Genomic DNA, 14961 nt, shown 5'->3' with positions numbered 1-14961 from the left:
CAACTATCTGATCTAGGATAAAGAGAAAACACTGGGAATATTCAGGTGGTCAGGTTGTGCTTGCAGTAAGATAAAGTGTTAATATTTCAAGTTGAAGACTCTTCATCAGAATTGTATAAGTGAGAAAACAAGTTAGTTTTAAGTCACAGAGACCAAGGGAGATAGATAGGACAAATGGAATATCTTTGATATGGTGAGACCAAGGTTGTCAAGGAGATGTGGCTATAGAAGCAGGTTTTAGTCAACTCCTTATCTCAGAAAAGTCAGCTAATCAGGACAGTTCATGTTTTCTTTCTTATTTTTCATACAGCTTGACTATAATTAGTTTCCACAGCCACGTCTTTCTCGTTTTCTAAAATATCTTTGATTAATCAATTAATCTGATTTCTTTGCATACACAAAAAAAAATCACCTTGCCAATCCTGGCCTTACCTTTGAAAAGAAATTCCCTATTTATACCTCTCCAAACTTTGATATCAAGAATACTGTCTTCAGTCAGCTCTTCCTCCTTCAACCTGTCACTCCCTGCTATTGGTTCTAAATTATAAGACTGTTTGACCAACACTAGAATTATACACATTATCATCATCTCCAATGATCCACTTGGGCAACACAAATGGGTCTTCAGTCCCTATCACTGGCTTTAAACTTCCAAGATTGACGTTACCTTCTTCCATAGCCTACCGTGTTGCATTTAATTGTTTTTTTCTTTGAATTTACATTCATCTAAGTAGAAAAATTGAGCATTAATTTAACATTAGAGAAAAAATACATCTCAAATAATGGAGTAACATAATGCAGATACATGTATTTCAACCACCTTAACCAAAAAGACATTTTATTGGCACTTGTAACCAGAATATACAACCACCACAAAAATCCAGTGAAAAGCATCAAGAAATTTATATAGCTAATCATTTTAAGTTGATTACAGGTCCATCAAACAGGAGCAGAATTAGACCATTTGGTCCATCAATTCATGGCTGATTTATGTGTCCCCTCAACCCCATTCTCCTGCCTTCTTCCTGTTATCTTTGACACTTTAGTAATCAATAACCTATCAACCTTCAATTTAAATTATCCTATAATTTGGCTTCCACAAACATATGTGCAAAGAATTCCCAGATTCAACACCCTCTGGTGGAAGAGAGATGGAAAGGCATCTCTCACCTTCTCTCCAAAACCTTATCATCTCTTGTCTCCTTGTTCATTTTTTTCCCCGTTCATTTAGTCTCAATAAAGGGTCATGACCCAAAACATTGACTGAACATTTCTACCCGTGGATGCTGCCTGATTTGCAGAGTTCCTCCAACAGCTCGGTATTTGAGGAGTTAAAAAAAAAGTTTTTCTAATTGAATACAACCATAGAAGAGAAGTTCCCAGGATCTGACAAATTCTTACCTCCTGTGCATGTTGTTCCTTGAGGAGTTCTCGAACTTCTCGATTTGTTGCATCAAAGGTCTCCAATTTCTGTAGCAGCAATTCTTTCTGCCGTGATAGTAAGTTACATTCTGATGTTGACATTTGGTTCTCCTTAACATACAAGATGGACATATTTAATGGTACTGCAAATATAGAAAAATAATTGAAGAAATACCACAAAAACAATTCTTTTTCTTACTCTTTGGGAATACCAATCATCTTATTATACAGTTTATCCTTTCCCAATCTACATGTGCTCAGTCAGCATTAAAAACTGCACTGAAAAGTCACAAACCAAAGACTGTTCCAACTTTTTCTTGGAATAGTTCAATTGTGGATCAGCACTTAAATCGGATTTTAACTTTACAGAAAAATAATTCTTCTTCACCAATATCTCCCCAAGACAAAATATTCATCAGCTCAGATTCAAATTTATTGCTAGAGTACATACATCACATACAAGTTTGAGATTCTATTTCCCACAGGCAAATAAACAAATGTAAACAACTGACTGTGCAAAACAGAGAAAACCAAACAATAAAGTGCAAAACTAAGAGTCCTTAAATGAGTCCCTGATTGTGTTTATTGTTCCATGTTACCGGACTTTCCATTTGAATATCCACCTAATCTAGTTGATAATATTTTTCAATTGAATCCTTCTCAGAGAGGATTGATTGGAATTATATGATAGATTATTGAAATTACATCCAGTACTTCATGATAAGATTAAAAAGGCTTGGGAATTATCAGAGGACCAATGGGACAAGATTCTTAAACTGGTGAATACATCTTTAATATGCACCCAACATTCACTAATCCAATTCAAAGTGGTGCATCGTGTTCACATGCCCAAAAATGGCTTGTTTCTTTTCTAATATTAACCCTACTTGTGACAGATGCAAATCTGATATTACTACATTGACACATATGTTTTGGTCTTGTCCATCCTTAGAAATCTATTGGAAAGAAATTTTTAATATCTTTTCATCTGTATTTCAGGTGGAGCCAGGGACCCCATCTAATTTTTGGGGTATTCGAACCAGACATAGGGAGTTTTTCTGTACCTGCACAACGGGCTGTGGCCTTCTCTACATTGTTGGCTAGAAGAGCCATCTTATTCAAATGAAAAGACTCTAGACCTCCAACAGTGTTTCAATGGTTCTCTCATATTAGGTCCTTTAAAATTAGTTATCATGTATTTGATTCATCGGTGAAATTTAAAGATACATGGTGACCTTTTATGTCTTATTTTCATTTGATGTAAATGTTTTTAATGTACTCACTTTCCAGATTAGATAGTGTTACCTTTGTTTTTTTTGATTCATGGTATGAATCAAAAGTTACAAAATGTATGAAACCCTCAAGTTAAGGTGGTCAGATGTTTTTTTTTTTGTTAGTTTTCTTTTTTTATAGTCTGTGAGATAGTTTTTCTATTTTTTTAATATCTTTTCTATCTTCACTCAGTGCAATGGAGGTTGGATCATGTTTATATTCACTCAGTGCAGTGGAGGTTGGATCATGTTTATATTGTTTGAAGTTTTGTGAGACCGTATTTTCAGTTTCATTCCCTTTTCTTCATTGTAATGTATTTATTTTAAAAACTAATAAAAAGTTTGTTGTTGAGGAGTCTGTTGGTGGAGGGGTAGAAGCTGTTTCTGAATGTGACAGTGTAAGTTTTTCAGCACCTATATCTCTTTCCTGATGGTATCAGCAAGAACAGAGATGGATGGTGTGCATCCTTAATTGATGTTGCTCTCTGACAGCAGCATTCCCCATCGATATTCTCGATGGTGGGGTGGGTTTTGCCTGCGATGTCCTGGGCTGTGGCCACTACCTTTTTCAGGACTTTACACTCAGGGATATTGGTCTCCCGTTACTAAACTGTGATGCAGCTGGTCAGCACACTTTCCACTCAGTAGATAGTAACTCCCAAAAACTTTAATTTGCTCATGCTCTTCACCTCTGATGCCCCAATGATCTCTGGATCTAATACATATGGTTTTCCCTTCCTGAAGCCAACAATCAGCTCCTTGCTTTTGGTGACATTGAGTAGTTACTGGTGCACCATTCAACCAGGTTTTCAATATCCCACCTGTATGCTGACTCATCGCCCTTTTTTATTCAACCCACTTCTATGTCATCGTCAGAACTCCAAAATGTTCTTGACTATACCATAACTTATGCCAGGATTCCTTTGTAATTTACAATATTATGCTCCCATGTGTGTCTTCTGGCATATCATCTCACAAACTGCTTCTTTAGACATCATGTTATTATTTTCTGAAATACCCAATCTCAAAAAACCTTTTTCCCATTTCAAGTCTCCCCAAATCCTCTCCTATTTGTGTCCAGCCAAACCCAAATTTCTGTTCCATCCCTTTTCTGTTTGGCATCCCTTATGTCCTGCATTGCACGTTTTCTTTTCATGCAGGTGGCACGAGAAAAATGTGAAATGATAGCAGCCAATGGACGTCTGATAATTCAACAAATAACAGTATAGCAAAATTACACAACTATACTTTGGAGATATGGAAACTATTGGTCTAATTTTGCCATGGCTAATTAAACTTCCAAGGGGTGTGGAAGGTAAAATTTTCTTCCAAGATTTCCTGCCATGATGAGTCTGGTGATGACAGAACATACCACCATAGAGGATTGTAACCTTGGGGTTAAGTTTCAAAATGGTGATTGTCCCTGGGCCAGATGTATGAAAGGGTGGATGGGAAATAATATTTAAGTTGGAAAATGTAAAGAAAAATACTTACCTGAAGGAGATTGAATTTTTTATGGCCTGGCAGCTAATCAGTGAAAGACCGTGCCTTTCATATCAAAACAAGCATTAACCCTCCCCCATGAAGATTGTACTTGTACTTAAGGATAATGCTATTCAAATGCACAAGAACCTGCTACAGAAGAGACAGTAAACATGTGATTGTGCCCTGTCTAACATTACTTTGCAAGCCCAACAGGAGTACACTGTGAGCAAAGTGCCAATCACAACTTGAGCCAAACCTGTAAATGGCTAGACAAGAACAAAAGTATGGGAAACCCAAATCCATCTTATTCCTTTAAAGCATCCATTAGAAGTCAAACTGTCATAGATACAACTAAAAGTCAACTATTTATTTTCCTAATTCACCCAACTAAAAAAATTGCTCTTTCTGTCATTCTATTCAACAATAAGGCCCTTTCCAACCTTTCTCCACAGCGAAGCGGAAGGTAAACAATCACTCAATAATCACCCTCAATATTCATTACTCAGTATTGGAATTCCCTCCAATAATTCTATATTTTTCCCTGTCCTAAACAGCCCAACATGTCCTCACAGGCAGGCTCACCATATGGGGCCATGGGAATTTTTTTTATTGTGAAAGTGCTTGTAGAGGGCATGGATCTGCACTAGAATCTTGGCACCATGGCAGGAAGGTTGAAGCCTTGTGCAAGGTTACCAGTTCCTGTACAGTATTTTTTTTTCTTAAGTACAGAGGAACATATACAAGATAAATAGTTGTAGCCTTCCTCCTTCCCTAACCAGAATAGGAGCATCTAAACCTAAACAGCATTGATTTAAAGTGAGAGGAGAAAGATTGAAAGGGACTTAAATGGCAACTTCTTTCCACAAAGATGATAGATACATGGAATGAGGAAAAAGGACAACTGCAGTATTCAAAAGACATTAGACAGGTGCACAGATAAAAAGGGTTTATAAGAATATGGGCTGAACAAAGGTAGATGGGACTAGCTTGGTTAGGATGGACAAGTTGAGCAAAAGGTCCAGATCCTTGCTGTAGAATTTTGTGACTCTACATCTGAAAAGTGTTATAATGAATTTGTGCCCTGTGGGGTCCCAGTGTACTTTGCTTTTGTGGAAGACTTCCAATGCATCAATCCTCAACAATCAACGAAATACTTGGACAATCAATGAAGTGGTAGCTTCAACTTTGAATTTACCCACAAAAGTTGCAACTTGACATTTTCTTCTTTGTTTCAAGGTGGTTCACAAATTTCTGGGAAGAAATATTCAAGCAATTTTGTTTTATAGAAATACTTTGACAATTGAATGGAATAGTCTATTTGCAAGGTAAATGACCATGTGACAAAGAAGATTTTTCAAGTCAATCACCAGAAAGGGTTTCTAGTATTTGAGTTTTTCATGTTTTCTGGTGTTAGAGAGAATTACAGGGAAGAAGGGAAATTCTTCACAACAATCCACGAGCAGTGCTGGTCAGACCTGTGTCTGGATAGCATGACAACTGTCATTAATGCCAGGTACAGGATAGTGCAATACAATTTCTTGCATCAACTGTACCTCACACACAAGGGTAGATAATAATTTAAATAATCTACTTAAATTAAATTATTCCCCTTTACTTAAGAAAATTGATGAAGATTTGAAAAAAATGGATGGAATTGCCAATAACATTATTGGGAAGAGTTAATTGTATTAAAATGAATACATTTCCAAGAGTCCAATATCTTTTTCAAACATTGCCTACATCCTTATCACAGAAATGTTTTCAGGAATTAAACAAATCATAAAAATATGTTTACCATGAACACCTGAGTTTTTTCTTTTTGGAAATGTATATGATTTGGAACCCCAATTGAAATTGTCAAAATATCAATTAAATTTTTTTTAAAGTTGTATTGGCGGTGGCCAGGAGATATATAGCAATTACATGGAAATCTGAATCCCATCTTAAAATTGATTGTTGGAAGAGGGAGATGCAAAATTGTATTCCCTTAGAAAAGGTGACTTATAATATTAGAAATGGATATGATACATACTTAAAAATATGGAAACCATATTTAGATATTATGGGTTTGCATATCTAAAGTTTTCTCTCCTGCACCCCATCACCACTTATCTTTTTTTAAATCTTAATGGTTGAACAGTGACTGAGGTGATAGCAGGTCTCCTATGCACCTTAATCAAAAACAGAAAAAGCTGGAAACATTCAGCAGGTAAGGCAGCATCTGTGGAAGTTGAAACAGAGCTAACATTTCAGGCTCTCAGAAATGGGAAGGAGAGATGGCAAGTTTGTGTAATAACAAGTCACAAGGCAAGGGGAGTATCAATGCAAGGGTTCGGTTCCAAATCCAAATCTCTGGAATATCATAACTAAGAAATAGGACCAGATTATAGGCTGTTCTGTAGCGGCGGCTACACTGCTAACTGAAGGATCGCACAACCAGACGGGTTGAGTTCAGTGAGCATTGACACATGTGTTTTGGTCTTTCTTTTTGGGAGGGTGGGGTAGTTATCACAATAGTTTTGCACATATATCTATTCTTTTTTTTTTTTAAACACTTTTTTTCCCTCTCTTCCCACCTTTATGTACAGTACAACCATTTAATTTTTTTAATTCTATTTTGATAATTCTAAGTATTGTTTGGATAATATATTGTCCTGTATACAAAATTATGAATAAATTTAAAAAAAAATTTGGTGCCTATATTTACATATTGTAGGTATAAATTTATAAATGGACTTACCCTAAACCTCATTAACTCCTTGGAATAAATAAACAAATAGAATTGAAAAGGTTACAATTGAGTGAAAGACAACCAGGTCTACTTTTTTTCTTCCTTACATTATTTTTCCTTCTCTCTTTCTTCCTTCCTTCTTTCTTTCCTATCCCTTTTGGGGTTATTATTGGGGCGGGGGGGTGGGGGGTTTATATCTTGGGGGTTTTATAAAACCATTATGTATAATGGATTTGATATTACATTATTATGTTTTGTATTTTGACATGAATGGAAAATTTAAATGACATTCAAAAAATTTACCTCACACCACAAAAAAATTACATAAATCTAAATCAGAAATTTTGGAAATGTGCTTTAGGTGGGGTGTGGAAATTCGAGCCTTTATCCATTCAACCTGGCTGTGCACAAAGGTGATATCTTTCTGGGAGGACCTGGGAGACATTCTGAAAAAAATAACAAAGGTGGATTTTCCACAGGATCTGGAGTTGTACCTTCTGGAAAACATTATGGACATGAGATTTAAACTGCCAGATACCAAATTCACTTTGTCAGTAGCCAGGAAGTGTATAGCTGTCACGTGGAAGTCCGACTCCCAACTAAATATTACATGATGGAATACGTAAATGCAGAGTTGCATTCCCCTGGAGAAAATTATGTACAATTCGAGGAAGAAATATGGCACATTCATTCGGGTATGGCAATCCTATCTGCAGCACATTGGTGCACAGATGTAATTATACCCCTTTTAGATAAAATGAATATAACCATCGTGCCAGTAGTGAAATGCTTGAGATCAGCAAAGTAGGTTGTGGCACAGTCAACGTGCTCTTATATTTTCTTCCCTATCCTTTTATTTTAGATTTCTTTGGGTTCTTCTATGTTCTCTTAAAGGTTTTTGACCTTAACAATATTTTGTTCTTTTTATTTGTTTAATTTATATAATCTTTTTTTTGTATTAGGGTATGGGAAGGAGAGGAGTGGGGTAGGGGGATATTACTTGGGCTTATGAGTCTTCCAGTGCGTTCCAGAACACCAAAGACGCACTGGCCAATGCCACCCTCATGGTCTACCCCAGACAGGAGGCACCTACCAAACTGACAGGCAACCTCCAGCACAGCTAGAACAACTCATTGAGGGCCAGTGGCAACCCTTGGCCTTTTTCAGCAGGCACTTCCGTACCCCAGAGCTCAAATACAGTGCTTTCGACCGAGAGCTGTTGGCACTATACCTGGCGGTAAAACATTTCCGTTACTTTTTAGAAAGCTGGCAATTTAAGGTGTTCACCGATAACAAGCCATTGACCTTCCCTTTCCATCAGGTATTGCACCCGTGGTCACCCTAACAACAGAGACACTTGTCCTGTGAATTTACCACACATATTCAGCATATCACGGAGAAAAACGTGATAGCCGATGCTCTGTCACGCCCTGTCCCAAGGGGTCAACTACGTGGCACTTGCTGAAGTGCAGCAGCAGGACCCCGAGATCCCTGCGTATAGGACAGCTAACTCTGGCCTCAGGATGGAGGATGTTCCCGTCAGCCCAGGTAACCCGACACTACTGTGCAACATTTCTACCAGCAGCCCCTGGCCCATCGTTTCAGCTGCATGGAGGTGCCAGGTTTTCAATGCCATCCACAACCTGGTGCATCCTGCAATCCATGCCACTATCAAAATGGTGACCAGGGAATGGTCTCCATAAACAGTTCAGCCAGTGGGCCAAGACCTGCACGAACCCTCAGTCTTCCAAAGTCTAGGTTCTCATAAGAGCGCCCACACAAACCTTTGAGCCAGGTTCAGCCATCTACACATCGACATAGTGAGGTCGCTACCAGTTTCCCATGGGGTGAGATACCTCTTGACCATGGTTGACCACTCCACAAGGTGGCCGGATGTGGTCCTGCTGGCTGTTACAACCACAGAAATCTCCACTATGGTACTCATTGACACATGGGTGTCCCGATTCAGGGTCCTAGAGCACTAACCTCAGGCAGGGGGCACAATTAACCTCTGGGTAGCACTGACTAACATACTGGGGACACAGCTCCACCATACCATGGCATTTCACCCGCAGGCCAACGGGTTGGTGGAGCACTTCCACAGGCACCTCAAGCCAACCTTGATGGCTCAGCTCAAGGGTCCCAACTGAGTGGACAAACTCCCTTGAGTCCTGTTGGAAATTCATACTGAGCTGAAGGAGGACTTCAATGGCTCAATGGCAAAGATGGTCTATGGTGCGCCTTTAATCATCCCTGGAGAGTTCCTGGCCCATGATAAATGCCCGGAATACCCCGCAGCAATCCTCAAGAACTTGTGGAGAAAACTGGGGTCTTCGGTCCTGCGGCAACCCCCACCACATGGCCAGCCCAAACATAACATTCCCAGAGACTTGTCAATATGCATCCGTGAAAAGGGCCACCCTTACAATGGCCCCACAAGGTCATTAGGAATAATGGTTCCACCTTCATCCTCGACATCTGCGGTAATGAAGAAACTTTTATCGTCGACTGCCTGAAACCGGCATATCTGGACAGTGATGACCCAGTCTTCACTCATCCCTTGCAATGCAGGGGCAGGTCACCCAAGTTTATGGACAATGCCCTGGCAGTTCTTGGGGGAGAGGTGGGTGGGTCGTGTATCAGCCCGTGTGCGGAGACACAGACCAGCCCAAAAAATGGCCAACGAACATGACGATCGCACGAACCTGGGGGTGAACCAGCCGTTGTCCCAGGTTACCCACAGACCGGCACTCCAATGATGTGGGGCCCTGATGGCCTGGGGCCTATACAAGTGTGAAGGCCAGACCAATAAAGCAGTCTTGTTTTCCAAGGCTTTGGTGTAAGCATTGTTTTTCTCCACGCTTGCGAAGTGAGAATACTACAGGCACCTAATATTAGATATATTACATTTTGGATTGATCACAAGGAAAATTTAGGTGCATCAAGTTGGATTAATTTAAATATTAAATATACCAAAAAATATTCTCTTCTTTTGATAATTGGAGCATCTTTACCTTTTTTGGCATCCAAATTAACTGATAATTTTGTTGTTAGTCATAAACTGAGAATCTGGTTTCAATTTAAGAAACATTTTGGGTACCATAGATTTTTATCAATTAGTCCTGTTTAAATATATTTCTTTTTTTTTTAAAACCTTTAGTTCAAGATAGTGGTTATTATCAGTGGTTCAAATTAGGTATTCGATCTTTTTTCAAATATTTTTACTGACCAAAATCTTGCTTCTTTTGAACAATTATCCACCAAATTTAAAATACCTAAACATATATTTTTTTCACTATTTACAGGTTAAGAGCTCTTTAAATTCTTTAATTTTGAAGCTTCCTGAAGACCAGATCCAAATATGATAAGGATGATTTATAATTTTCAACCTAATTATTAAGAGGTGGTATCTGGCCTTGATGAATTACTTCTAAATTCCAAGGATAGTTCCCTGGACAGAATTAAAAAACGATAGGAACAAGATTTTCAACAGCAATTTTCTGAAACGAATGTATTCATCCTCTCTTTGTACTCGACATTCATTAATACAGTTTAAGGTAGTACACCGAACTCACTATTCCAAAATTCAATTGGCTAAATTTTATTCTTATCGCTCTTCTAAATGTGATAAATTATAACTGAAGAAGGTACAACGTATCATATGTTCTGGTTTTGTTCTCTTTCCAATTTTTTGTATCTTTTCTTTAGTTCTTAACATTAAATTGACTCCAAATCCTTTTATTGCTCTCTTTGGAATAAGTGGGCCATCTGCTTTAATTCTGATGTAGTTGCCCACGTAGTTGCCTTGCCTCACTTATCACAAGAAGGGGCATTTTAATGAGATGGAAAGATGCTGTCCCTCCCTCTCATAATCAATGGTTGTCCAATATGATGGTATGTCTGATTTTGGGAAAAAAATTAGATGTTCCACTACTGAAATGAATCTTAACTTTGTTTTTTTATGGGGTTCTTTTCCGAATTATTTTCAAAATTTGTGCATGCCACAAAGCAGTTATACTTACTGCACCCAGCTTACTGATGGTACTGCGCAGAGATGCAACCTGTTTGGCTGCAGCAACTCCATCCATTTCAACCTCAACGAGTTTTTTCAACAGGGCGTCATCTTTTCGCCAGTGCTTTTTTTCTGAGCTTAGAGAAACAACAACCACAGACATTTATTTGCACTATGAACAAAAGGTCATCTTGAAATGAACTGAGAGCAGAAGGAGAAGAATATTAAATTGCTCATGGGATTGCATCATCATTGGCATAGCTGGCAATTATTGTCCATTTGCAATACCTCTCAAACAAAGAAGGCAGGGAACACACTGCTGGATTTGAAATTGCATAATGGCCAGACCAGATATGAAAAACACAACTGTGACTCATCCAACCAGCTTTAGTATCTAGGAGATATCATTTCCAATGATCTTAGTCAATTTGCTTGAAAGTATTTTCCTCCCAAATTTATTCAAATTTCTCCTTGATGTGATCAGAAATTAATCTAGAGCTCCAATTCATGTGGCATTATCAACTTTCTTTGTTATCCCTTTCTTTTTTTTTAATTTTTAAAATTTTTCACACTATGAACCATATTAACCAAAATACACAAACATTTCCCTCTTGAATATACTCAGTGTCATTTTCTCCCCTCCCCCCCCCTCCCTCCTTCCTACCCACTAAACATTCAACATATACGATACATTAAACAATGTCATCACACAATGAAAATAAACAAGAAAATTGTGTCATCTACTTTCACACACTGGGTCAGTTCATTTCTTCTTCTTCTCATTCTGTCATTTTAGGGGGTGGAGGTCCGTGGTAGGCCCTCTCTGTTGTGTTCCATGTATGGTTCCCAAATTTGTTCGCATACTGTGACATTATTTCTTAAATTATATGTTATTTTTTCCAATGGAATACATTTATTCACTTCCATGTACCATTGCTGTACTCTCAGGCTCTCTTCTGATTTCCAGCTTGACATTATACTTTTTTTTTTGCTACAGCTAAGGCTATCATAATAAATCTTTTTTGTGCTTCATCCAAATCGAGGTCTAGTTCTTCACTTCTTATATTACGTTATCTCTTTCTAATACCTTATTCTTTCCTAATATTTTGTATTGTGACATTTGTTATCCACTACCCAATTCATCCCATTTCTTCTGAGGTATTTGTCTGGACTGGATCTTCTCCCAGCTGAGGCAAGTTGTATGAAGGTGAGAATGTTGGCAGAAGCCATAGGAAAAAAGAGGAAATACTTATAAAGGTTGTACCAGGAATTTTCTGGATCCTCTTTCATCATTTCAATGTTTCTCTGTAGTAGCTCATTCCTATGCTCTGTAAGAACAAGCTCCTTGGTGACCTCAGCTAATTCTTCCTCTTTCTCTTCAATCAATCTCTTGGATAGATTTAACTCTTCCTCTCGCTGTTCCAGCAAATGATTTTTCTTTCTCAATTCAACCTTTCAATAAAACATATATCACAAATATAATTTTTAAATTGGAATGATAAGAAATTATTAAATTGTGGGGACTTTTGAGTTGGGAAATAATACCTGCTCCTTTTATTTCAAAAATCAAAGAGAAGAATATTTTTTTGACAGATTCAATAGTTTTATAAATACAACTAGATAAAGGAAAACTAGTAGATACCATGTGCCTGTTTGTTTCTCTCCCCCCCCCCCCCAAAATAAAGTACATAATGAGCATCCACTCAAATATCTGTTGCTTAAAGACACACGAGAAAGGGGGTTAATTGAAGAGTACAAATATATAATCCGCTTACAGAAAATAAAAATGAGTTAGTTTCATGTTACTGGTCTGCCACAGGAATCAATCTCAGGCCCTCAGGTTAAAGAGTTCACTGTAAAAATGCTAATGCAACAAATTTGTTGATGGTACAGGTACACAATCCTTTATCTGGAACCCTTAGGGGACAGTGTGTTCCGAATTTCAGATTTTTCCGGATTTCAGAAAAGTCAGCTGACCCAGATTTAAGCCCACCCGAATTGTGCTACCATATCCACCCCCTTCCAGTCACGCTGGCGTCTCTCTCCCCCTTGCCCACCCAAGTCACGCTGCCGTCTCTCCCTCACCCAACCTAGTCACACTGCCGTCTCTCTCTCCCCCCGCCTACCTGAGTCATGCTGCTGTCTCTCTGCCCCCCGCCCACCCGAGTCGCCCTGCCGTCTCTCTCCCTGTCCCCACTCACCTGAGTCGCGCTGCCATCTCTCTCCCTCCCTCCGCCCACCCAAGTCGCGCTGCCGTCTCTCTCTCTTTCTCTGATGTACCAGCACCAGGAAAAAAAATGCTGGTTTTTGGAGATTTCCGGATTTTAGATGAATAGATAAAGGATTGTGTACCTGTACAAAGTGAGGTTGAAAATCGAGCTGTTAAGAGAAAGAGGGCAGCAAATCTTTAAAATTTGCTGCCACAGAGGCAGGAAGAGATTCCTGATACCAATTCAACAAATGGACATCGAAGGAATTAATAGAAATATGGACCTACAATGCTTAATGGTTCATGTGGTCTACTCTTGCTACTTCTACTGTTCTGAATGCTTCAGCTTCACAACTGCGGTGCTACATTGTTGGATCATCAGACAAAATATTAAAATTATTTTCTTGATCCAAATGCATTCATAAATTCACATCACATCTGCTGATATATTGGCCTGTATTCTCCCCTCAAGTAATGCAATCCAGGACATCAGCAGAATTACTAGCCTTAAATAATGTCAATATTGTACGTTTTATGTAAAGTAGGTGGCTACACAAAATTTTCTGAACTTTACTTCATGAAGAACATTGAAATCCCAAGAGGTGTGATGGGTACAAAGGTGTTATTACCAGCCTGTAAAATAACAGATTTATTTGACCTACATCAAATCTTACCTCACTTTTTAAAGATCCCACTTCCTTCATCAGACAGTTGATTTTCTTCTCATATTGATTCATCTTCCCATGTAGAACTTCCTCATCATCTGTGGAGAGATCACTCAGGTGAAGCGTTGAGTGGAATTTCTCAGTGCCAACAGGAGTTATATCCAGTCGATGAGTTGGACCCTGGAATAAAAAATAGCATGACAGCAAGTGATGAAGCTCAACATCTTGTCCAAAAGAAGAAAATAATTATTGAGATTTGAATTTATTCCCATCTTTGGGACACACTTTAAAAGCCAAAACATCCCAGTAAATGGAGAAATAGTCCTGTCTGAGCATATGTGCTTTCAAAATGCCTTAGCAAAACTTTTCTGTTCCCCAGCAAATCTTCATTGAGCTCTGTGAATGCGCCTCTACTGGTTGTCTATTTTGTTCAATTATATTACATTTTTTATTGCAAAAACGCAAAATGTTTTTCATCCAAAACCCATCCAGTTGCACCAAGAATTCACACACAATGATGAGGGATAGAAACTATAGCCAGTTTTCCAACACATCTGGAGTGTAGAGGTTAATTGTTGTTACTTCTGCAAAGGTGAATGAAGATGATCCATCCTGGCCTTTATGTTCCAACTGCTAACCAGCTTGAATGACAAGATCTCTTGTACTGGAGTTAAAAAATTCTATTCTCCTTCATCTTATCTCTCTCACTCATTTTCTACAGTGCCAGTGATGAACTTCTTACAATATTGCCATGCAAATCAAAAGGAAAATATGTGAAGATAGAAACACTTGAATTTAAACTGGTGTTCCATGAGCACAACACCACCATCTTGTGGCATAAAGGGAACATTCAGACTTACTCTGAATTCTCAAGAAGAAATGCAGTTCTGTTTGTGTATCAAATTAAATAAAGAACTCATTTTCAAAGCCATAGAAAGCACAAGTTCATTGGATAGTAAATACAGACTCATTATCACACAGGTTTTTAAAGTTACTGGAAAAGACAGATTTTGTTTCAAGAGTTCTAAGAAACAGATATCAATGAGTGGAGCAGAGAAATCTTTAACAGAGATGTCAGAGCTCTCCCTCAAATTTCCATCTCTTCTTTAGTCTCATCTCTCTCATCAAATCAATATATACGGGAGTCAGACTGACAAAAGGCTGAA

General features: G+C 38.3%; 1 protein-coding gene across 7 annotated transcripts in view; it reads right to left on the bottom strand.

The window, feature by feature from the left end:
• LOC138754487 (outer dense fiber protein 2-like) overlaps positions 1 to 14961 on the bottom strand; it is a 76836-nt gene that overhangs the window by 45632 nt on the left and 16243 nt on the right. For 6 of the 7 annotated variants that reach the window (XM_069918839.1, XM_069918863.1, XM_069918849.1 and 3 more), the window contains exons 4-8: positions 13805 to 13975; positions 12186 to 12373; positions 10932 to 11058; positions 1402 to 1533; positions 685 to 726 (exon numbers count right to left, since the gene is read on the bottom strand). In XM_069918839.1, coding sequence (XP_069774940.1) covers positions 685 to 726; positions 1402 to 1533; positions 10932 to 11058; positions 12186 to 12373; positions 13805 to 13975 — 660 coding nt within the window. The remainder of the gene's footprint in view (positions 1 to 684; positions 727 to 1401; positions 1534 to 10931; positions 11059 to 12185; positions 12374 to 13804; positions 13976 to 14961) is intronic. The other variant, XM_069918855.1, reaches the window with a different exon arrangement.

This window comes from Narcine bancroftii, chromosome 1 (assembly GCF_036971445.1).
Source record: "Narcine bancroftii isolate sNarBan1 chromosome 1, sNarBan1.hap1, whole genome shotgun sequence".
Lineage (NCBI taxonomy): Eukaryota > Metazoa > Chordata > Chondrichthyes > Torpediniformes > Narcinidae > Narcine > Narcine bancroftii.
Note: the sequence above shows the minus strand (reverse complement) of the source record. Positions and strands in the feature narration are given on the sequence as shown.